The following is a 25,400-nucleotide window of genomic DNA, read 5'->3' on the forward strand; positions in this document are numbered from 1 at the left end:
AATTGTTACACCGACCGTCATCATATATTCAGTTCGACTTCGTCAATAACTTCTGTTCACTGTCTTGCTCAACAGCCACGGTAAATTTTTATTTCGCTCAACAGGTAACAGTACATACAAAGCTAAACCTGATGAGATTAAAAAGGCAGGACCCTCTCATGACACCCGACAATCGTGAGCAGGAGATGCACGGGTTTCCTACAGGGGAAGCTCGTCCAACTTACGATGATATTCCCTCTGAAGATGACGATGATGATATTAGTGAGGGACTGAATCAGCCCGGTATGAAAGGCTCCGATGTGTCGTTGCCGATTACTCCCTATAGTTAGATGTCAAAATATGGTCATCTATTTTTTTAACATACTAATTTATACCGAAAATATACTTGAGATTTTAGGTATCCGTTTTGCGACTATATTTTAAATTTATCAATAACTGTTGGTACAATGCAGTAAAAGTTTCCGATCCGAAGAGAAGTTACCAAGGTGTCCGCTCTTTATCGATTGACTTGGATCTTGGGTTATTAACTGACGGCAGGTAATACAGAGTTGGAAGAACCTCAAGGCGCAACCTCTAAAAGAATCGTAAGAATGGTCGATCGTATATGGCAGTGGCCAGTCTTTCAACAGGCCACTGACTACGCTTTCATCCGTAGAATGATGGAGGATCTCTCAAACACCGACTTAAAACTAACAATTCAGTTGAGCTCACTTGCCGGACGGCTCGCCATCAACATTCCACCACCGCCAACAGATCGACTTTGGTTAGTATAAGATTACACACAAAACTTCTCATCATTATTTTATTATGTTAGCTTTCCACCTAAAAGACACCATATTTCACGTAGAGAGCGGGTATAAACTAAAATTATGAAGTTTAGTTGAAGTTTAAACCTTTAAGGGAAGCGCCATTCAAAAAATCACATGGTCAATAGCGAAGGTCGTTAAGATTCAAGGCGCAGCTACGGGTTGTCGTGGTCTTTCTTAAGCATTTATTTGAATTTAAAACACTATTATATAATAAGGCCTCTAGGTCTTCAAAGTTCGGGGGAACGATTTTGGAATAGCTGTTCTGATCTAAATACGAATCCGCAAACTCGAGTGCTCCCTTATATTGGAAGCATTCTTGCGAAACATATACATTACATATCACTTTACTCGGCTATTCTACAACTATACAGGTACGGATTTCGTAGCGTGCCCCGATTGGAACTGAAGGCAATACCGCAAATGGGAGAACGACAAGTATTGCTCGGGATCAAACTGGCTGCATTTATTGAAAGGGTACTATTTCAGGTAATCGATTTCCCCACCTAGAGCGTGGAAATGCTGCCTGATGTATTACAGTGTATTGTAAAAAGTATTAGCGTGAAAGATAGCGTGATGTTTCGTTAATTTATGTAGCAAATCTGGATCCGTAGTCCGTGAGCGAAATGACATTCACCATTATTCTTGTGATGGGAAGAAAACAACTAGCTAAAATATATACCGTTCAAAGTGGTAAAACAAATACTACACCTGTATATTCAATAACAACCGGCGTTTCAGGAATTCCAGAGGGTTCTGGTGATGCCAAACATGGACGACCTACAAATTGACATAATGGAGGCTCAGCCTTTGTGAGGCAGTAGAGAAGTAGAACAGATGTTATCTGTTACGGCAGCGTCAAAATAAAGTTGATCGATAAGCAGGAGTTTCTACTGAGAGATGGCACCGAAAGAACACAACGATTGATGATGTATAGGTAGGATTGGAGTTACATGATTCAAGTACACTACAACATTTTACCGAAGCAAACTTTTGCTGGAGTTAATACGCACTCAATTTCTAGTATGAAAACTCCTTGGCTGGGCTAAGGACAACAAAAAAAGGCAGGTTAGGTTTATTTTGCCACAAACGCATCTTATGCGTTTTCTTTTTTTATGCTTTGGTAGTCCCGATTAGGTCGGATGGCGTTTTTGGCACCCATGCCCCACACGTACTATACATTCACCCCAAACGTATGTTTTTGGTTTCAATTTTCGCAGGATAACGCGCCCAAGAGACCTTCAGAAGAATGATTCCTTGACTGATGTTGATCATTACTGAATTAGAATTACATATTCTCCCAGATAACTCATTATGGGGTAAAATGGCTATCGATAACCTGTCAAGTTCGTTCGAGATCTCACATTTTAGTGGACCTCAATTAGAAAAGCCTAGCTCACAAGCTGTCATTTGATAACAAAACTAGTGAAATCCTACCTTGTTGTTATATATTGAGTGCAGTCACTTCCTGGAGATGAGGCGACACACAATTTCCTTATGTAGTACCATCGTCCACTAACTGAATGCACTCATCCTAACCTATAATTCTATTATTTTTTCCAAGAACATATAGGCATCATTTCTATTAAATTTTGTTGAGCCTGATAAAGAACTGCTTGCGTGATGAGTAATAGTCTTTATGTGAAGGTATTGAAGCAGTTCTAATTTTCGTCACAATTTCATTATGGATCTTTCGAGACGCTAAACGTGTTTGTCCCTTTTATCTGGTATGTCAAATAAGTCGTTTTTGAACTATTTATCGCATTAAATCAATGTTGTGTTCTTTAGTAGTATTATTACTATGAGGCTGTCCTAATAACATAAATTCTTAGGCTAAAATATATACTTTGCTGTTTAACTGTTCTTACATACATCAAATTAAATCTTCTAAGAAAAAAACTTCTATTCTAAAAAATGAAATAAAATTAGATTTGCATATAAGGGTTGATACGAAGTTGAAAGATTACATAAGAACTGTCCACCACAATGAGATGCGGTGTAATGTCTATATGATCTACTTCGAAGATAATAATAAAAAATATGCCCAGATAATAGTGTTCAACTAAAGAATGCTAAATACTTGTCGGCAAACATGTTAAGTTCAAGTTTAGACGTAAATTGTTGTCAAAATATTAATGGCACAACAATGTGAAGTAAGGGAAACGTAGATAGATAGGAATTGAATCAGTTCTCGTGTTAAAAGTTCCACTTTTTTTTAAAAAGATATTGCAAAATTCACATTTTGATAGAATTGTCAGTGGTTTCTGTGGTAAATAAATAAAAGTTGGTTGCGTAAACATTGGTTTTGTAGAAGTGAACTCACGTGCCTGCAAAAGTTCGATGATGATTCAAGTGGAATTGCTAGCCGTTTTGCTTTTGGATGTTTGATATCGTTGGTTCAAATCGTTCAACTGAAAATGCTTTTCATTCTAAAAGTGAATGTGAAAAACAAGGTTATTTACTCGTTATCCTAAATTTTTGTTCCCTGTAACTGTTCATGCGAGCGCGTTAGTTACTATCCATTACTTTTTTCAAAACAAACCCAAATTTGCCATTTAGGTCATCGAAGGTGTTTCACTAACTATTCGTATTCTGAAATTCCAGAGGGGCAACCAAGCTAAACTAGATTAAACACTAGATTCACCTTACGTGTTGAAATGAGCTGTGATGATGCACTAGAACCATCTTAATAATAAACAGTCTGATAAAAAAAAAAACGAATCAAAGGATATTTGCTGGTAATGATTATAAACATCGGATGTCTGAAAGAAGAAAGACTATGTACACACCAATGTTGACCATCAGAGAAAATCCAGATAAAAAAGTGAATATGTTTGACTGCATAGTGATCATATATATCGCTATATCACTCAGCGACTCGATCAGCAATTGAGAATAGTTATGGTTATTTCAGAAACGCTAGCACCGCGTGTCGTTGTCCTGCATACATGCATAATGACAAAAGGGAATTCACATTTTTAAATTAATTGTATATCAATATATCTTCGAAAAAAATGGTACGACATAGTAGGAACAACCTTCATACATATCAACGGAGAACTTAAATGGATTCTCAGGGAATATGTCCAACAATTGAATTCGTGTCTTATATTGCTCAGGAATACCGTATCGACTATATATATATCAACTGGTAAATAAATGCCAATATTGGCTGATTTATTTTCATATCTTGACGCACGTGCAAATTTTTTACATTATGCTTTCTACTAAAGTCAACACTATATTTGCAAGGCATAATTTTGATATCTTTATGAAGATAAGCTTGTTTGATTAGATAATCAATGACACAAACGTACAAAATATATCACAAGGTCTAACATCCAAAGGAAAGGTTTGCTTCTATACTTTCATTGCTTTCATTGCTGACAATCGCTTTAGTATTTTCTTTTTGCTCCAAGCAAACACTGAATTTTTAATAACTCTTTCCATAAAATGTAACTGTATGATTGTAATATGTAAAAATTCTAACACTCATTTTTAGCTTTACAGTTGTTTCATAGACTTGGCTTTTAAAAACATCTCACGATAAAATATGCAGCAACGTTAAGTTATTTAAACAGAGTAGCTATGGTACGAGCATTTAAGAAGCCATACACGTTCATCGAAACAATAAGTGTTAACATCTAGGTTTTAGGAATAAATTTCCTACCCAAAGTGCGCAAAGGTTGTTATTCCTACCGTGAGTATTTTTGTATGCTCATTCATGGTAGTATTATTTGTTCGCTGGTGTGGTCTGGTCGAAATAAGTATCGATTGAAATATCACGTTGCAGCTGCTATTTGGCCTATCCAGTAAACGTACGGCGGTTCGTATGGTGTTTAGGCATACACTAAAATGCTATTGAACTGAACGCCACACAACACACGCCAGGTATAATAAGTCCGGTTGTTGCGATCGACGAGTGATTGAGGCGTAAGGCAGACGCAGCTTCACTCGTTTTGACCTCTCCACAGAATAAAGCAAAAAGGACTCTCAAAAATGTAGCACGCCTATTGCGCACTGCACCGTGGTAAACACTGGGTCTTAAAACAAGCCTTTATGAGCTCGGTCCTCTAACTTTCTGTGAAGGAAGAACTAGATTTGTCCTTGTGGATGGTTTTTCGGCTTTCTTGCGGGTAAAACACTTAAATCAAAGTTATACCATACTATTTAACAAAACAAAACTTCAAGATTCCTACAAACTTGCGAAATAACTCACCCATTCAAACTGCCCAGCGTGCTCTGACCCCAAAAAATGTCTCAGATGTGCTAGACACATGTCGTAGGCAGCTCCCGTAGTGGCAGAAACTATCTCGCGAGATCTAAATGATGAAAAGTGACGGAAAAGCTGGTGGACCCGACTGCGGTTGCAAAGCAAGACTCGCTGAATAAACAGAAATGCGAACAGACTGCTATCTTCTCCGTGTGCGTAGAACATCTGTAAAGGACATCATCCAGCATATTAAAAACTGGCTGAAGAGGCCGGAGACGCAAGAACTCACAGGGCACGGCCAATTCCAACGTTAGCTGCATCAAATAGGGAAGGCCTTTCCGGCTACGAGCTTGCTATGCACAAACGGTGTAGAGGACGCCGTAATCTCACACTTAAGCACTGGACTTACTAGGGCAATCTTTTCTAATGCCTGGATAAAAAGGCCTTAACAGGAGATTTGAGATTTTGGAAAAGGTGGAGGAAGATGATGTTATGTTGTTTACAAACAAGACAGAGAGGCTCGAATACCATTGTCAGGAACTTAGCTCCTTTGATGCGCTGGAAAGTGACCCACGGCTTATTGATGCAGTGGCAAACGAAATTCTCTTTGCCAATCTGCAATACTTCTAAAGAAAGATACAGGTTAGTTCAGAGTGAAACACAAGAGAAAAATAGAGAAATAATGGTACGTAGTAGAGCTGGCGGAATGCAATTTAGCAGTCAGAACTGAGCTCGACTCGGCCCACATAAAACAAACTTTGGCATAGTGATTTCAGGGCCTACGTAAACAGTATCATTTAAGATCTATTAGACGAAAATGACCTACTCGTATTTCATAACACTCTTTGTGCATTTCCCGAATCCTTCGTTCTTACGTATCCGACTCGGGCGAGCTCGTTCCTTCTTCCTTCGTTGCCTACGCTATTCATCAGTAAATCCAACATTGAGGATAACATAGTGGTTAAATTTATGTACCATAATGTACTATTGATATTATCAAAAAACACGATAGAAGTACCATAGTGTCAAAGTTTATGACGAATCCAATACTATTTAAAATTTAATCTGTGCTATAAACGGTATTTAAATATTAAACATTTATAGACAAATACTAGTCAGTAGTTTCTTCTTACTGCTGCCCTACAGTTCTGTGTACATATTTTATTTCTTCAATAACTGAAATTTTACTCCGAAGTATTTTAAGCTCTCAGGAACTACACTTATTGTTAAAAAAAATGTCTTTCACTCAGAAGTTGATAATCGCCTCCTTGTTAGAGCTGATTTTTCGTGAGCAGTTCAGTTTCAGCCGACAATTTATGTAACCACTTAAAAGCAAGTGGTTTGTTAGACAAGGGATAGAACAGCTTTACAATGGAAAACTTAACTTCAGTATAACTAGTCTTCGTGATTCTCTAGATATGAACATTATAAGGCATTTCAACTGTATAGCATTATCTCGACGTCATATAAAGGGTAAAGTGAACCCGGTAATGTGCTTTTACTAGCAATACTAGAAACCTAATTTATTAACACCTATTTTCTTAACTGGAAAGAGTTTTAATTAACAGAAGATTTTCGTGAAAATGACATTTGTACTCATTTGTATAAGCAGTACATGTTTATTATCATCGACAGTATCCAAGTCTCAGTTTCAAAGCCCCAATAGTGCGCACCTTTACTTTAGACACTAAATTAACAAAAATATGCGTTTTCACAAGTCGTATGCTAATGACCAATAATGTATGACCAAACCATGTAAACGGCATAAGTCGGTTGTAAACCGCTGCCAATAAAGTTATGAGATGCCGAAAAGGAAATGCTCATATTGGCTCCCAAATATCCCGTCATGAAACCTAAGCCTTTTAGTGTCTTGTATATTTAAATAGAATGGAGGTCTGTCGTAAATTAGAAATCGAGCTACGATGTTGTACGAACTTAATTTCATCGCACATACAGTGATTTAGGTGCAGTTCTAAATTAATTTTAGAAATAAATTCTAAAGCATATATTAATAATTAATAACGAAAACGAAAAAGTACTATTTTCTTTTAGATACCACGTTCATATATAACACAATGGTATTCTAGTAAGCTTGAATTCATAAATAGCTTACCATAAAGATGTCCTGCTAAGTGCCAATAAATTGAACAAATTTTATCTAATGAATAACTTTATCTTTAAATATTGGAAATATTGGAAAATGCTAAGCATTTCACAATCTTTTTCCAAAGAATTACCGCACAGCTATTATCGTGCTACAGTAAAAAAAATATTCATAAAACGTTTCGTCTATACAATGTATGGAAGCAGGCTAAACAAATGAGAACAGCCTCATATTTGTGTGTTAGACAGAATAGATTCATTGTAAAATGATCAGTTTTTTTTTATTCTTTTTGTAACAGCTAACGCACAATATATAGATAATATCTTATCTGACAGGAAGCAAGTATAGTTTGTTCTGCATAACTGCCATGACTCTTTGTATATTTGTATTCGTGTTTGTACCCAGGTGTTCTGGACTTAATTCAGCCGGACCATTACACTGTTTATCAATCACGGAGGGCTCAATTGCTTTTGCCCGCCTATATTTTGTGCCAGTGACAGCGACCATCAGCTCCTGGCGAGATTTTTGCAGTCAGGATAGAGTGTAGCATGTAATTGCAGCTACAATCCCAACGATGAATTCTGAACAAAAGGGCATTGCAAGACGCACCTGCTGAAAAGATAGTAGAATATGGCGAAGGCAATCTGTCAACAGCCTGTGAATATTACTGAATTGTGACTCTAGCGATTTCGAGTACAAACGCACTCAGAAAGCTTTCTTATAAATCAGCCAACCAGGATATGTTTATCGTCATTGTTTTCCCACAATCCTGGTTTTTCTTCCGTTTAACACTTGAGTAACATTGCCACTGTCTATGCTGCCAGCCTCTTTGAAATGTACATTCTTTGGCCCAGTGTGATCTTTCAGAGGACCCTATTGCGTGATCCAGCAGCTTAAATATTCTTGATTAGGAAAATATATACCACATGATAATACGCCGTTGCGATATTCCACTCGGGCGGTACGACACTTCATCTACTCTCTGTTCCGTAAGTCTTGTGGAGCTGCAATTGATACCTCTATGTCTTGATCAGCATCCCGTCGAGCAAAATACCTGTCACGAAAATTGATATTATGGATGGCTGTTCCGGAGGATTCCTCGAGCTCACCATCCTTTGGCTCCTTTATCTGAGTTCACAGAAGAATAAGAGATGTCGTTATGAATTAGCATACCTGTCTTGGTAATTATCATTTTAATTATATTAAAAATTTGTACAAAAGAGAATAAATATTTAAATTGTTGGCATTCGTAGAAGGATAAAGACATCGATGCACAACGAAAATCCTTATGCCGAAAATTCTTTACTCAATACCCATCTAATAATAGCAATAGCAGAAGAAACTATTAAGCTATAAAACGACAGTCTTTGTTGACAGCGAACCTTTTCGTAAGTGAGCAGTATTCTTGATGAGTGACTTGTCAGTCTTTGTTCAGAAGCAGACACAAACCGCAGACAAGAATGAAATGGGAGCGCTGCTGAAGGAAGCTCCCTTGAAACCATATCACCCCGATCATTCCGAATAGGTTCAATTGACTCGTTTTTCAGTTGTTGCTGCTGTTCTTCCTGTAAAACCCTCAAGAAATCTTGCCGGTACACTGGCATCCAGAACACAAGCCGCCGACCCAAATTTAGAGATGAAGCAGCGAAACGCATCAGGTCAGATATCACATCCGGTAAACTATAGCTTATTTTTGAAGGTATGTGCTGACTTGCTCTGAAAATATCCAAAGGAGCATATGATGGAATATATATCTATATCTATATATACACATACATTCGTTTCGTGGAAGGATTCCTTTACCGGAGAAAGCCAAAGGAAGTGAGGTAAGATTCAGCAATTCATAATCAAGATACTTTCGTGTATTCTGAATTGAGTACAATTTCATGCATTTTCTAACAGTTACTGTGTTAGTTTTTTCCATTTACTTCGAAGAACCAATATAAGATTTGTACAAAAACAGAAATCACCCAATCGCCTGTCAGTCAGCGACTGCACATATGTATCACTTATCATGGTTCCCGTTGTGCTGACCGTACCCGTTTTAACAGGTGCTGAAAATGCGTTGCTTTTCCCTACAATGTGAGATAACCGACAATCACTGATAAGAGCCAACACCTGAGTTAAAACCTTATGGTGATAATAGCACCACAGTTTCTAATTTCATAAACTGATTTTTTGACTTCAAAATATGAGGCTTCTTACAGATGTCCGGGGACGGTGTAACCAGGCACTTTGGTTCCAATCCGTTCGGTACTTTCTCGAATCCCGTATGGAGGATCGGTGAGAATGGCATCAAGTAATGGCAGTGTTCGTAGCACGGGTCGGGAAGAGTCGCCCACAATTACGTCCACGTATCGACCTGCGCGGCCATACTGTCGAAGATTAGCGCGAACACTTTCGCCTTCCTTTCGTCGCTGCTCGTTATAGCGAGTCGGCTTTGCGCGGCCGTGAAGCAACATGAAATCGATATCCATTCCTGAACGCATTTACACAAAACCACTTCTTTCAGGACATTTTCTGTTTAATTGAGGTGGTCGAAGTATGAGCAGACAAGTGAGCATCTCATAAACATCGTTTGTGCCCTCTTTTGTGTATCTGAGTTTTCTTAACAGTAAAATAGAATACCATGTTTATCTGTAGTTTCGGCTTCAAGGTGCTACAAGTACTCGAGAAAAAACAGCTTTCGCGTTAAGTTCAACATAAGGTTAAGATGGAACTTTAAACGTAACATATTTCTATTGGCTCTACGAATGTTTTTGCAGAACCAAATGCTTCTTACTTTATGCTTCGAAAGGTATATTCGTTTTCGTATGCTGCTGTGGCTTCAATACATACCAAGCACATAAGCATCATGAATGGCTGCCGCCACAAGAAGACTTGCAGATCCAACGAACGGATCGTAAACAAAGTCCGCGTAACGAGTCTGCGCCAAGTTCGACATGACGACCGATAGCGTCGGATCCATCGACGTGTTTGCTATGAACTCACGATTTTTAAGAGACAATCGTGTGACCAACTCCCGCTGGCCCTCGGCCACCTACAAAAATGTACACAGTTTCTACTGATATTGCTAAAATCAATGACACGCGTACACAATAGGCAGTACATTAAATAAAGAAGGAAAATAATGTCAAAGTCGCTAGCTAACCAATAACTATATTACTGGTGACTGCCTAAAACTAACAACGAGAACACTACGTACTGCACGTTTTACGGACCGAAATCTAAAGGAAAGCTGCAGTTCCAAAACATTCTTGAAACAATTTACCTTGATTACTAAAAATGCCACAAGGAAATATTTTCAAATTTGATCAACATTTATGAGCTTCTGTATTCCATATTCTAAGGTATCAACCGCGAATGAATACTAAGCTATTTAGATAACAGTATAATTAATTGCCTAATTGCTCCAGCTGCCGGTATGGAATTTCCGATATTTTAGGTATATCTTTCAATATATTTGACGCGATAGGCTATAAAGCTCAAATTCAGTAATGTAATTATCGAATCAGGAATTGTAGGTAGTGTAATAACAACTTTGAGGAGTTTCAAAACTTGTTATTACTCGTAAAAAGCATGTAACGTGATGTTAGCACACAGATTATATATTAAGATATTATGAAGCAGACTACATAATTGTTGTAGAAGCCGTTACTTCTCACTACGACCCCCACAATAAGGCACATAAAATAGGAAATAACGGGGTGACATAACAAACCTGACGACCGAAGAAAACCTTGAAAGGTTGGTTAGGAACACAGTTGTTCTCTTGACCATAATACTCAATAATATGGTATGTCCAGATGGGTTGCTGTAGGTCTATATCGCCGGTGAATGGCAAAAAATCGAACAATTCCATCTTGGCGATTTTATCGCAACGCGGGATTTTTCGTTTCCCGAAAGCTTCAACCTCAAACTTGAAGGTGTCATTGTGCTGCAATATGTACATGTCGATTATATAACAACCTGCTTTGCAGTGACGTCAAATTTAGTGTATTACATGTTCTAAAGAAATCGGACACAAGCCTAGTATATATACCCTATTTTTAATAGCAATTAGTCTCAAAAATGGAATGAGCTCGGTGATACTATTGGTGAATATTGATGTCTGTTACGACGACCAACATTCCGGATTCATGATATTCAGTAGTGGATCGTCATGAAATTGCTAGTCATACACATAATATGGCTTGAAATGTTTTCTCTTTACACTGCAAGTCGAAACTGTACACACATGTCCTTAAATTTATCCGCACGCATAGCTTCATTATTGGTACAATTCTTACGACCCCTGTTAGTCGTTCTAGTTAACAAAGCTGCAATCTGTGCCCTAGTATACAGGCGTATGTAGTTTTGATAAGATGATCGCATTTTTATGGATAAGTTAACAAACTATATGTTACATATTTCGAAACATGTTTATATTTAGTGCACGCAAAAATCGAGAGGCTCAGTAGCAGTAAGCTGTACAGTGCACCGTATTAACAATAAGTTCTAAGAGAAAAAAAACGAGCGCACGTCATGCCATATTTATGAATAGCTTAATGAAGAAGCAATACAAAAGTTTCCGTAATCTTTAATAGCAGTGAAGGCAATGACTACAACTAACAGGTTCTATTTGTTTTTCACGAAGTTGGTCAACCACGTCTTGAAGTGAATCTCCTTCAGCCATCAACTCGCTAACATGCCGTATAAGGATACTTTTTGAGCAGATATTCACGAGGTGTTGTTCATCTTCACACTTCACAACCATCCACGGGCGTTCCACCGTATTCTGCGTGGCCTCGTTGGAGCTACATATCAAAGACAGTCACAATTAAAGACCACATAATCAAATTAGATCAAACGGTCCTACCACTAGACCTCAAGGCGATCTAAGGTCCTAGGGCCTGCGGAAACGTATTGAAAAATATGGAATTGTTTCAAGAGACCCACCATGTCCTAATGTGCAATCCGTTTTTTCTAAAGCCAACTTAAATACGTTATCAACGATAGGATAAATAACATTGTAAAATAAAAGCATTTGAACATTGTAGATAAACAGATAAAGCTGAAATGGAATCATTGCGTCGCAGCTAGGGGAACTCGAAGCCTCATGGTTCAATTCAACCCTGTCACCACTCCGGCCCGCAGAATTTCGATTACTTTACACAGTTTCTTTACAACCTACTATTAGCTTAAGATGTATCAGTATGAGATATTCAAGCAGAGATCCTAACGTACAGTGTGGTGCTTAGAATTACTGAGCGCTAGTAAAAAGTAAACGATCATGTGAGGTGCAATCATACCTATATTTTAGCTAAAATAGTACTACAAAAAACATTGAGTACGCTTAGCAATGTTCTTGTTAATTTTTGCTAGCTCGTGCTTATCAGAAACTGCCATATATTTAAGGGGCACAATTCGCAAAGAAGTTTACAGTGATTTGACAAACTTTTGAAAAACCGTTATAATACATGTCAGCAAGCCCTCCTAATTCTTAACTAGTTAAAATTAGCATTCACGATATTTACTTGCTAGTAAAACACATTACAAACCCAATTAAACGTAAATTATTACTTTTGCCTGGCCGTCAGTTTTAAGTGCCTTGGTCCGTAAATTGGCATTAACGCTGGTTGTTATTTGGCATGGCAAAGATATTATTAAGGAAAGAATTAGATGAGGAGCTCGAGTTTAACGTCCGGTATCGCCGCTAAGTCATGCCGAAATGAAATGCGTCTATATCCAGTGGGAACGTGTTTTGTTATAAATGTAGGGGTACTTAGCGATGAAATACTGTGGACTTCTGAGCAAATATCTCATCTCAGAAAGTATGTTAAAGCAATGCGCTAATTTTCGCGTATGTAAAATAAAGACATCTGAGCTGGTTAAAATGAATTTTAATATTTCACACTGCTAATCAACAGATCGATTAGGTAGTATCACACGGTCGTTTTTCAATAAATGGAGTCTGTATTTATACATAAGCATTTAAGCACGTAGTAATCTTGGTTTTTTTCCTGTCACTAATCTGCCAATTCGTACTTCACTTTGTCCGGATCTTCATCATATCCTACTGAGATGGAATAATTCAGCACTGCGCACGTCGGTTGATTTTTTGAGCCAGACTAATAGGAAAAAGAAAATATAAGTGGATGAATATGTCATATAATCGGCTTCTCTGTCTTCCATCATTAGAAAGCCGGTAGATCCGACCACCAACTGCACTAATTTGGCTAATGAGGCTCCATAAAACGAATTTGCAAGTGCCGTCCCGAACATGTTTGGCCATACGAATGTATATCGGTTATAGGTGGGTTAAGACACGTGTGTATATAAATATAGTTTTCAGCAATGTGGACACACGTGTGATTCGAACAAAAGCACTTAAAATGTGCTGTTTAGGAAATAACAACACTCACAGAGTCAGCGGCAATTATGCGTTTATTTTGATGGGACTTTAAGGAATTTAAAAAAATTGAATTGCTGTTGATATATATTGTAATTGCTTCTGAATACCTTTTAAAGCTACAAGCCCTTACGTATTGTACCCATACATAACCTACTCAAATGGATAATATTAGCCTCCTACGACGTGACCATAACGAATGTCTTCTTTAGATATCTTTACAAGATAACATTTAGAATTTAGACTGATTATTGATACTCACCAGGCATCATTTACCAGCCACAATCGGCGCCCCTCTAATCGACGTCCTACAAATTCGAGTTTCGCGCCGAACAATTCGATAAGTGACTGAAGTTCAGCATGACGAAATTCGATATGTTCATGCGCAAACCATATGAGGTAAAGTCGAACCTTTGAAGATCCAGTCGGTGTAACGTTAGGCGCATTGGCACGGCTAGATTGATTGTCCACCGACCCAATTACTCCACCGGCTGCAGGGAAATTGGCCAGGGACCGGCGGATCCAGCCGGCCACCTTACTCTGTGACTCTAAAATGGTGTTACTTAGGAGCAGCCTAGGAAATCTTAAGCACCTCGGTCTCACCGAGGAGAAGAACAGGATAGACACCGCAATACTGGCGCGATTCAGGACACTCAGCTCACTGGAACATCGACCCGAATTTTATCACAGGCTAAGTCGCTATGGCGCCATCCCGGTGCACAGTTCGCCAAGACGATATTCTAAAAGCGCACGTGAGACAGTGCGCTAAGGATCTCCTGCCAAAACAATGGAATAACTCAACACTTTCTGATTTGAATTTTAGGCGCGAATATACGATGTGAGTAGGCATATGCTGCCTGTTGGCATCATGCACCGTTTATAAGGACTGCGAAAGAAGTGGATAGCTACATTGCAAGGCCAACTAAGCGTTTTACGTATTTAAGGATTTGACCAAATACTGCCATTGTTTTTAACTAAACTCAAATACACCCGGGTAAACATCTTGTATCGTCAGCCGTGTTTGTCAACAAATGGACTCACTGATGTTATGAATCGTACTGAAATTGCGCCTCGTTTTGGTGCGCTACCTGGCTTCTATGCTAACGACGGTCGAAAATAGTAAGCAATAGTTAGTTGTGCAGCCGGCGTTGGTTATTTTTGTGACTAGTCGTATTATTATATGCGAACGTAAGCGTCAAACATGAGCGCACTTCAAACTGACCCTGTCACGAATGGAGCGTGCGGTGTTGCTCAGAGCACCTCCTCTAAAAAGAAGAAAACTAAGAAGACAAAAGATGACGACGTGGAAACACTTACAGAGATGGTTGAACAGCTGCAGGTTGACGCGGGGGCAGAAGGAGATGGCGAAGATGCTGAGGATATTGAAGCTGGGGAAGATAACAAGCTAAATGCAGCCGACAAGAAAAAAAAGAAGCGTAACCGCAAGAGAAAAACTGCCGTTGGCAGCGGAGTTAGTGGCAGTGGTAGTGGCTCGGCAGAAACAAAAACACAAACCGAACCACCCACGATACCCGTGAAGGAGCTCTATCCTAACGAGGATTATCCAACGGGCGAATGTCTTATGCACCCGACGCCAAAGGACATGCCGAGTAATGGCCAAACCGCGAAGAATCGTTTCACGTCTGAGGAGAAGAAAGCTCTTGAGTTAATAAACGAACAGGAATATCGTGAAATTCGACTGGCTGCCGAGGTGCATAGACAAACCCGGCAGTATATGCAGCGTTACGTAAAACCAGGTATGTCAATGATACACATTTGTGAAACCTTAGAACACACAGCCCGAGAACTCATCCAAGAGAACTCACTGAAAGCTGGTCTTGCCTTCCCAACTGGCTGTTCGTTGAATCATGTTGCGGCGCATTATACGCCAAATGCTGGTGATGCAACCGTGTTTAATGCATTGGACGTGTGCAAGATCGACTTTGGTACCCATATCAATGGGCGAATTATCGACTGCGCTTTCACGTGGACGTTTGACAACAAGTACGACCGACTCCTTGAGGCTGTTAGGGAGGCAACATATGCCGGCATAGCGGCTGCTGGAATTGACGTCCGTCTTTGCGATATTGGCGCAGCGGTACAAGAAGTGATGGAGAGCTACGAAGTGGAGATCGATGGAAAAATCTACCCCGTCAAGTGTATCCGCAATCTCAATGGTCATTCAATTGCACCATACCGCATTCATGCCGGAAAAACGGTGCCTATCGTCAAAGGAGGCGATCAAACTCGTATGGAAGAAGGGGAGGTATTTGCTATTGAGACTTTTGGGTCAACGGGACGCGGTGTTGTGCATGATGATATGGAAGTATCCCACTATATGAAGAACTTTGACGTTGGACATGTTCCTCTGCGTCTCAGCTCATCGAAACAACTTCTGAACGTGATCAATGACAACTTCTCGACATTAGCCTTCTGCCGGCGTTGGCTTGATCGATTGGGCCAAACCAAGTACCTGATGGCCCTCAAAGATCTTTGCGATAAGGGCATTATCGATCCGTATCCGCCACTCTGCGACGTTAAAGGATGCTATACAGCCCAGTATGAGCACACTATTATTTTGCGACCGACTTGCAAGGAAGTCGTTTCGAAAGGAACGGACTATTAGGCAAACTGGCTAACCGATTCTGTCCGGTTGCTGTTTGATTACTGACTCATTGCTTAGTCGTCTAGCGATACTAACTAAATGTTAAATAAAGATATATTTTTTTTTGCTAATGCTTTGCGTATTCATACATTTTTATCTTTAGGTAGTAATGTAGGGATAAAGATTTTTTTTGTAGTCTGCATATAAAAGTGTTTTCTCATATAATTTTCTCATGCGGTAAACTCCTAGGGCCCTTCCAACTAATCAACAGATAACAATTATTTTATTTTTGCTAACAACGGCCCCCTCCATTGAAGCGCAACCCAGTTTGTAACACATTCATGTGACAAAATACAGAAGCGGATCAGCAATTAGATACTATCCTTGCGAATGATACCTAAGCCGTTTCTTCGCTTCAGCTTACACTAACCTTATCTAAAATCAAGAACAAGGTCTTATAATAGGTTCCAAATCGTTCAAAATCGTGCAATTCAAGCTATGCTTTTATTTCGTTGGTCAACATTAGCCTCGAAGGTTCACACAGCACTAAATTTTTAGTATCCGCACAATTTGGCTTCTCGGCAGCCGTCAACGCCTTCGAAAGTCGTTGAAAGGGGCTACACGGTGATGCAAGAATTTAGTGGACCTCCAAGCTTTTATGTAGTAAAAACTTGACATATAATAGAATGCGAGTCTTAGGAATTTGTCGAGGCAATATTGTATTTGTGTAACACTATCAAACGAGCAAAGAGGCAGCTGTAATATCAGGAGCCAACATTCCACTATCAATTAAAAATTTCTAATAATCTTGCTGAATTCAAAACTAAGGTTAAAGGCTACTACCTAAAATAGCAGTTTTTTAGATTCTAGTTAAAGGTACTTGGGTAGACGACATGTCGAGAAAATGCCACTCGACTTCGTATTTTTCAACAAGTGAAGCATGGAATTTTTAATAAATAAATCATATTCCGTTGTGGGCTTAGACTAAGTAGTATATAAAAACGTCTTCCAGGTAAAACCCTTATTTCCTATGACATGTTACAATATTCGACATTAGAAATATCGATGCGTAGCTTTTGTCAAGTTTCGTAGCCATTATGCGAATGGGCAGGATTAGCAGCAAATAATTGTTGAATCAAAATCATATACTGTAACTTAGGTTCTGTGTGGTGCGAGAGGATCGCATAACGCTCTGTAAAACTTTTATTCATCACTACAACGATTACTACTAGATAAGTCAATTATTTTGTTTAACAATGGTAGCTAAATCTCCAATTTGTCACGATTCTCGCACAACCAACTTGTGTAAATAAAGTAAACATTTTTTATTACTCAATATGGATCTTTCAAAACACTTGTTCTCTTGATAATCAACACACTCGATGTAACGTATTGAAGTTCACTGACGATATCTACATAGTCTCGAGAACAAATGTTTGTCTTGCATCACAGAGGCTAAACAAGAGTCTTTAGCTTAACGGCTAAATTGAAGCTTTGCCCCTAAGTTATACATACACGAACTTTATTTTTTTTTATACTTCTTTGCATCTTTTGGGCAGTTCTATAAACAATGTGTAAACATCGCTTTAGCGCACGAAAACACTATAAATAGCGTAGCCATACGCCATACAGTAACTTGGATCACGTCTTTATATACGTAGGAGTCTGGCATTCCTTGTACCTGGGAAATCATCAACATAACAAATGTTTTCTTTCTTCTTAAAGCCGAAAAAATGAATATATTCAGTAGAGTCGCATTTAGTAGATTCTGTCTTTACAATTCATTAATCATTCTAATTGTCACGTATATTGTCGTAATAGTAAAATACAGGCAATGTACAGTGCGGTGTCTCTGAATCTCTTCTCACATGCCTGTGGTATTCGTGATAATAGCATCCATCTACCTACTTTTACTGACTACAGAAGGTCCAGCTCTGCTAATTTATAACTTTTAAAATGGTTCTTCAAAAAATACAGGTTGCACTAATTTTTTGTTAGTCTCCTGGAAAGGTATGCGTAAAAGATAAAGCCACATACTTTTCCTCCAAAAGAGAAAAGTTAGTTTTTTTTCCATAGAGCGTAATATTCATTTGGCTGATTGTGAATCGATGCGAACCATTTCGTACTCATTTTCCAAGTGTGAAAACCATGCTGCATTAGCATTTAAAAAGTCAAGTTGGCTGTTAGCGTCGTCGATATATCATTAGTGTGAAAACTGTGCTGCCTGGACAAGTACGCTTAATTTGTGCTGGGCAAGTGTGCATAACGTGTGTTGCACGACAAACTGTGTTCAAACTATACTGTGGAAGAAATTATCACGTCTATTGTGTCAATCAAGATTATAGCCTAACAACTAGCCGTGTTAACCCAAATGATCATGGTCAACAATATCCGCCGTTTAGCCTCGATTGAAATGCAAAAAGGGCGAGCTGATGACGCAGCAGAAGACGCCAATGATAGGCGTGGGACTAATGTTGAAAACCACAGACAATATAGAAAAAAAGCCAACACTAAAACATTTCGGCGGATGTTAGTAAGATGGAGAACATTTTTAATTGATGTAAGGTACGCTTCTTTAAAGGTAAAATGGACATTTTTCGTTTTATGCAGAGAAAATTTGAATCAAGTCATAAAAAATGAAACAACTGAAACAACATTACGGCAAAGGTTTTTCATCGCCAGTAAAAAATACCAGACCATTGGCTATTTTCGGTGATTTCGTTTGGTATCACTTAAAAGTGTCATCTTCTTAAAGAAATCTACAGATTTTTGCTAATCATACAAGGTACTGTTCACCATTGAAACGTATTATTGAGGACCAGATCCTATCACTGCTTCCAGTTTTTCTAAATCTACTGCACAGATCCCCAAGACAACATTGCGCATACTTAGAAATTCTGAATCGACAAGAAGAATCGAGAAGAAGAAGAAGAAGAAATTCCGTAGCATCGTTTAAAACTTGAGAGTTCAGAGAGACAACCGTTACGTTCAGTATTTTACAAAAGCCAAAGAATGTACAAAAGATTTACCAGAATTGTGTATTATTATCCCTGATCGGCGATAGTTGCACGAGCATAAAACAGCATAAAATGCGTAAGCAGGGGACGACGTAGGAATCATTGTGAAAGTACGGCAGGATCAGGAAAAATATCGCCACATATCGTTAACTACGTTTGCGCAACCTTGAATTTTGGATCCTAGCCTCTACAGATTAGTGTTAATACATATGATTTAAGGTCCCTATCGTACAACCCATTCTCCTTGATAAAGACAGTCGGTGCTCGAAGAAATTCGCAAAGCCATACACCGAACGTACATTGCATAACGAAGACGCACTTCTCGCATACAATCAACATCTTCTCGGGATTAGAGATTTCGTGCGTTAAGAAGGGACAAAAGTGTGAAATTACGTGACAATAAGAGAATAAGACGTTTCATAATTTCTAAAAACCCTTATTGATACTCTAACGTTGAAATATGCTGATTAGTCAAATCAAATAAATATATTTGCATACATATATATATAATATACATTTAAAAAAAGTGACAAAGTTATCTTTGGGAAAAATGAAATCGACAGCGGCCGATACATAAAAACAGATATGGTGCCAAGCGGTTGCATAAATGCTAAGCTTCCCGGTCCATAAGCAATATCAACCTATCGGGTGATTTCATTTACACCTATCGCAGGAGCAACGAGTATTTTTCCAAGAAGGCGAGTGTATATAACTAATTGGTTCTGGTTACATTGAAAAACTTTAATAAGAAACTAGAAAATTTCAATCTGCTAGCTTCACATTAGCAACATCCAAAAAGCGAAAACATCGAAATTTTACAGGGAACTTAATATGGCATTACGGATCAGAATGACATCATGAACGTCCACGAGTAAAATACTAAACTCTTTAATGGCGTAAAATAACGGTTCAATGATTTTCATCGACCCTCCAGAAGGAATAGACAACTTTAGTGACCAATTGAATTCTAGCCGGCGTAAAGAGGTCATAAAAGTGGTCATTGCAATTTTGATGCCAGAAGCTGAATTCTGCACCCTGATTCAGATTTATCATTCACGTCATGTAGGGTAAAATGTGCATCTTAATAAAGAATTCAGGAACTGGAATCTACTTTATGTGATAGCGCTCGTTGCCTGAAACGAATGTTAACTATTACGCGAGAGGTTATCCAAGCTATTTATCGACGCTCGGTAATATATGTAGCTAAAACAAACATTTTAGAGATTACTTAACGTGATTTCTACTCTAAGTATGATTAGCCATCTGCCTCTGTACGGATGAAGTAAAATGTATTTAATAGCAAAATGCCCTGCGGGTCTCTTTCTGTGCTGTCGTTTATTTTATTAAGACTGTTTCCGTCTGTTTGTTTGCCGGACCTTACTTAAACGACCCCTTAAAATTATCGGATTGCCCGGACTTTTGTGTAGGTCATTGGAGTTACAGCCTGGAAAAAAACTGCGCAGCAGGTACAGCTAGTCGGCCACATACTATTATACCATTTAGGAAATCTGCTTTTTGCCCTTAGAGCTTGTTGTTAATTTAGTTAGTTGCGAAACAACAAAAGAAAGTTAATTATCATTTTTCGTGTTTAAAATCAACACCAAACTGTGTTGTCGATCAAGCTGTTAGCTTATAGTCACCGTATGAAATAGCTGACTCCGACGTCATCTCTATCGTAAATATAATTAGTTTATTAAAGGTAAAATAATAATAATAACAAAACAGGTACATGGTGAAGCTGGCATGTGGTGCACTAGTCTTTATACGAAGCTCTTTCGTTAATTAGTTGTTATGAGTTAAAACAAAAACAGAGAAGGTGGTGGGCATCGCGTTTGCCAAGTGGCGCACCATATGGCTTCTGCTCAGTTCTAGTGGGCAATTTCTTTAATGCACTAATCAGTTTTAAGTTATCTGTCTGTATATATTTACACCAAAATATCGTTTGATTCATTTTAAAATTTGATATTTTTTTCCCGAGCTTAATGACTAAGTTTAAATATGTGAACTATTAATGTATGCGAGTTAACGAGTGCTGTTACATGAAGTGAGCTGTAATTATGTCCTCAATCTAAAAGCTAAAGCAAAACCGTATGTTGGAATAGGCAGGACCCTAACTTTAACCGGCTGTATCGTTGTATTTACAAGTAGTCACTTTAGATTTAGTAAGTTCGCTATAATCAACGCACTGTTGACTCTTGTTAAGGGGTTGTGCAAACCCAAGAAAAGCTATAATAATGCTTTGGAAGAGTTATTATTTATCTCGAAAAGTAAACAGCGCCATTTCTAGTGGGCAGCTTCGGTTACCTGTTCTACTGCTTTGCCGAAACTTCATAAGGCATCTTCGCACCATTCCGTTTTCGACACCTCTAGATAGCTGTCATTCCAACAAATACCTATAATGCGTCCATATCTTTCCTTCGTACGCGTACAAGACGTGTATGCACTTCAACATGTCAACGAGTCGTGACTAAACATGCGGTCTATATAAAATAGAAATAATGTAACTAGATATAATACATGAAAAGCACAATGTAGTCTCCATACAGTCTTTTGTGTCTTATAGCTATCTCTATCTTATTCAGTGAAGACTCTCACAGATTATCTTTGGTAAACTTCAGAGTTCTTCATTTAAAAAAAAATCAAATACTCAGATCAGTTCTGTTCTGTCAATCCGATAGAATAATTTTTCGTATCAGCAAATATTGCAGATACGAAACCCTGCTAATTTTCAATAAAATCTAAAAGACCTTCAAGACCACTTTTGCATGATTTGTTTGGTCGAAGTGCATTGATGCTAGCTCATTTGTAGAAGACAATAATTTCTTTTGCCACTGTGAGCTAGAGAAAACGTTATTCTTCGCCATTTGTTTAATATTTGTGTGTACGGAGACATCTTGCAATTTATTATAGTGACTATTAATAAAGCTGTTAACAAAATTCTGCAGGTTTATTTCAGCTCTTTCATTTTATATCGTATGGTAAGGCATTATATGGCATGTGTCATCTTTTTCACATCAACTGATAAATTTTATTATGAGTTCGGGCTTTAAACATGGGTACGCTCAACACCTAGACTTTCGACATTTTCATCGACATCTCGAATAAAAAAATTGTAAAATGGTGCTTCCGATATTTCGTACTCGTCTTCTGCCGAGGTCAAAGACCTGCCAAAAGCACGCGGAATAGGTATGGTATACACAAGGACTGCAGCCAGAGTGCTAGCCAAAAATGTCTTACATCATTTAAGATTTCTTCAAGCCAAAAATGCATTCCTATCGATTTTTCCAGTTCGACGAATATCGACTTCAGCAAAAGTCGGTGTACTAAGCTTATTTATTTTTCACTTCCTGGGACCTATCCTGGGACCCAACATCAGGACAAAATCCAGTAAGACGAAAAAAGTCTGTAGATCTAAAGAAAAAGCTTTTCAAACATACGCTAACTTGCCACTCGCCGGATTTTGACTTACTAGCAATCAATCTCAGAAACACGTTCATTCAAGACCTTTGGTACTGCAAGAAGGCTTAGTTTATGTAGAATGCACGCACACGGAAAAACGCGGAGAAGGCTCGAAAATCATCCCCAAAACTTAGCCGAAGGCTAACTATTGTTTATTATTTCTGAGTTAAGCAGATCTAAACCGAGATTATAGTCTTGTAAAAAGTGATATTCTATTTGATCTCTTCCGGATCTTGCGCCTTATTTCTATGGCACATAAATAGAAAAACCTAATATGTGAATCCACTAATTTTTCTATGTGGCAATATAAAAGATCCATCATCAAAGGTTATTCATCTAATAAACGGTGTTGAAATACGATGATTAATGTAGATTACATTAAGAGTGCTAAGGGAACGTCAATAACGACACAGGAAACCGGTTTGGATGCTTTGGATTTCTGCACGAACCCTCTAGCCTTTTTTAGGATTAGGTTATTTATCCCCTATAGAGTTATATATGTAAGTTATTGTTTCTCCACTTCTTATAAGCAAATTTAATATTAGAAATTAGAAGTGATAAATGGAAATCGAGAGGTTTTTTTTTCAAAATTTATCAGCTTTGTACGTTCTTTGACTATGTCAGTTTTTACACTGGTGCTGCCGCTTTTTCCTTTGATATCTTGACAATGCTTTCAATCTATTCCTCGACAGAAGACTCGCTGAGCCAACTCCCAGTAATACCAGTAAAAAACTACTCAGCTAGTAAATTTAAATCAATTAGGTATCTAGTGAAATGCGGATTTTCACTGTTTTGTTGCACTACACCATAGTGATAATAGTAGGCTGCTCTGTGAACTTTTTTCTATAAATATTTTGCAGACATCATCACCTGTTTATGTAAGTGCGTACCTTCCTGTCAATGTCTGCGCACTAAATTAACTTCAAATGCTTCTACGGCGTTGTCTCATCAATGTTATTTTCATTGTCAACCGCTACCTTGAAAAAGCCAAAAAGTCTGTGTGTGTTAATTAATACATGTTGCGCGGCAGCACTTCAGCGATTATTATAAGACAGTGAACTTAGACTTCATATTTGTCGATTTTCTAATGGGTTCTACTAGAAGTCGCCGAATGACTATCACAGGCGTATTGCTCTTTCTGCTTCTGCAATGTAAATAAAACAGCCATTCATATGTTTGAGCAGACCATCAAATTAATTTTTGCCGCTCTATTAAGAATCATTGAGCAATAATCGAGTTGCGATAGGTGCGGCATTTCACGCACTCAGTCCTGCAAGCTCGTATGTGTTACCTGACGTGAAGCGCTGTCTTTGGGAACCAATGTTGTTCACGTCAGCATAGTCTCAATTCCATGACGACCAGCTCTTCCATGACATTGCACAGATTTTCCAGTGACGTGTGCAACCGTGAAGAGTGACCTTTTGTTTGCGGAGTTACCGTAAACTTCCTTAACTTTTCAGCATCGTACATCAGTATCGAAGGTGAAGTCTTATACCACGCCACCTTGTCGCCTGCGCCATCGGATTGCTCTGCTCCTTTTTCAGGACGTTAGCCATTAACTTAATATCTAAGACACCTACCTATATACACAACTTCTTCAAGCTATATACAGCCTTATCAGAACTCTCTCCAGCGTCTTCCTCTTTGGTAGTCCCACTTTTGCTTGCTTGTTTAGGACTTGACACATCTGCGTAAGCCTTGTTCTGAACACAATCTCAAACAGAAGTCGAATACTATTGTAAACGGACGACCATACATTTACAGTTTCGTCATATAATGACCCATTTTCGCCTATGTCGAAATAGCGCAGGTTCATCCAATGTCCTATTTAACCGCGTGGGTGCATTTGCACGCTTTGGGCTTCACTTAGTGAAAAAATAAGAGGCGTCGAGATAGAAGCATATGATTTCACGAACTGCCTGAAAAAAAACATTCGTAGAAATCGCTTAGTTTCTGTGGTACTAAAACCAAATATCCGGAAAGATCCTAAATTTCCTGTTATAGACTGCATATCCTCCCACAAACAAAAATAAGTTTTTATTCTCTTCGTCATGAAAAATGATCATGTTTCTAATCTTCCTGTTAAAATGTCGCTGCTCAATGTACTTCCTTGATATGTTTCAGCTATACTCTTGTTAGCTGTTGTCTGTCCTCGTCAAATGGGAATACAATGCTGCCGCCGATGGATATATTCGTCGGACTAGTGGAGTGATGTTACTAGCCACCTAATTAAAATTTCCAGCTAAAACACCGCGTCGCGTGTCAAGAAAGCAAGCAGGTTGACAGATCCAAGGTTTGTTGAAATCTGAAATATCGGGCAATGCTGTTTATTCCGAACTGCATACCATGTATCATCAGTTAACGGAAACGAGAAATATATTTTGACTGTCTAGACGATCAGCTTAAATGCATTTTTCTTAACCAACTGGAATTATCCGTTCTTGTTTTTCACCAGAAATACCGCTAATACGTGCAGCGATTAAAACGGCCGAACCATACCCCCCAGCCTTCCTATCCTCACTTATTAATATACGCAATGCCTTCCTCCGCAAAAACTAAGTCTACACTGTTTCTGTTGCATTAAGTTATCGCCAGAAAATTCGTCTGTGTCGGACTTAACTAGCGGATCAAAGTCCGACACTGACAACGCCAATAGTTACCCGTATTTGTTCAACAATTCGCACAGCTTTGCCAACGCATCATTGTACTACTGTCGCTGAGGCGCTACCTGCTTGTTGTTCCTTAAACATGAGCATGCCTTATTCAGCAACAAGTTCTTTTTCCTTTTTTTCGCGATTCGTTAAT

The 25,400-nt window shown here is 38.5% G+C and overlaps 3 protein-coding genes across 4 annotated transcripts; 2 read left to right on the plus strand and 1 right to left on the minus strand.

Moving 5' to 3' along the window:
* Positions 1-107: 107 nt before the first annotated feature.
* On the plus strand, positions 108-4,000 carry LOC147753903 (testis-expressed protein 2-like). Of its 2 annotated transcripts, XR_015313407.1 has the most exons (5): positions 108-282; positions 538-763; positions 1,181-1,295; positions 1,548-1,743; positions 2,027-4,000. XR_015313407.1 is itself a non-coding variant. In XM_086970882.1 (4 exons), the coding sequence occupies exons 1-4, from the start codon at positions 132-134 to the stop codon at positions 1,620-1,622; spliced, it is 567 nt and encodes a 188-aa protein (XP_086827008.1). In that variant the 5' UTR covers positions 108-131; the 3' UTR covers positions 1,623-4,000. The 2 variants fall into 2 exon arrangements, 1 of the variants encoding a protein (XP_086827008.1); XM_086970882.1 differs by having other exon boundaries at positions 1,548-4,000.
* Positions 4,001-7,355: 3,355 nt separating this feature from the next.
* Positions 7,356-14,195, minus strand: LOC111266394 (tRNA (guanine(10)-N(2))-methyltransferase TRMT11; the record flags this gene model as incomplete). The annotated part of the gene is made up of 7 exons (XM_022843860.2): positions 7,356-8,251; positions 8,506-8,839; positions 9,329-9,602; positions 9,962-10,163; positions 10,845-11,060; positions 11,736-11,919; positions 13,777-14,195. Coding segments are annotated over 7 exons (1,782 nt in total), but the record flags the coding sequence as incomplete, so codon positions are not given.
* A 328-nt stretch (positions 14,196-14,523) lies between these two features.
* und (methionyl aminopeptidase und) lies at positions 14,524-16,250 on the plus strand. Its single transcript, XM_022843807.2, has one exon. It carries the CDS (start codon positions 14,716-14,718, stop codon positions 16,138-16,140), a length of 1,425 nt encoding a protein of 474 aa, XP_022699542.1. The 5' UTR covers positions 14,524-14,715; the 3' UTR covers positions 16,141-16,250.
* Positions 16,251-25,400: the final 9,150 nt, after the last annotated feature.

The sequence above is a fragment of the Varroa jacobsoni genome, unplaced genomic scaffold, assembly GCF_002532875.2.
Source record: "Varroa jacobsoni isolate VJ856 unplaced genomic scaffold, vjacob_1.0 scaffold_114, whole genome shotgun sequence".
Classification (NCBI taxonomy): domain Eukaryota; kingdom Metazoa; phylum Arthropoda; class Arachnida; order Mesostigmata; family Varroidae; genus Varroa; species Varroa jacobsoni.

Excerpts from the sequence above, each read along its gene's own strand:
- LOC147753903 (XM_086970882.1), top strand. The coding sequence starts at position 132 with ATGAGATTAAAAAGGCAGGACCCTCTCATGACACCCGACAATCGTGAG. Across the intron at positions 283-537 it reads TGAGGGACTGAATCAGCCCG|GTAATACAGAGTTGGAAGAA; the intron begins GTATGAAAGGCT and ends AACTGACGGCAG. Across the intron at positions 1,296-1,547 it reads TTGAAAGGGTACTATTTCAG|GAATTCCAGAGGGTTCTGGT; the intron begins GTAATCGATTTC and ends CCGGCGTTTCAG.
- und (XM_022843807.2), top strand. The coding sequence starts at position 14,716 with ATGAGCGCACTTCAAACTGACCCTGTCACGAATGGAGCGTGCGGTGTT.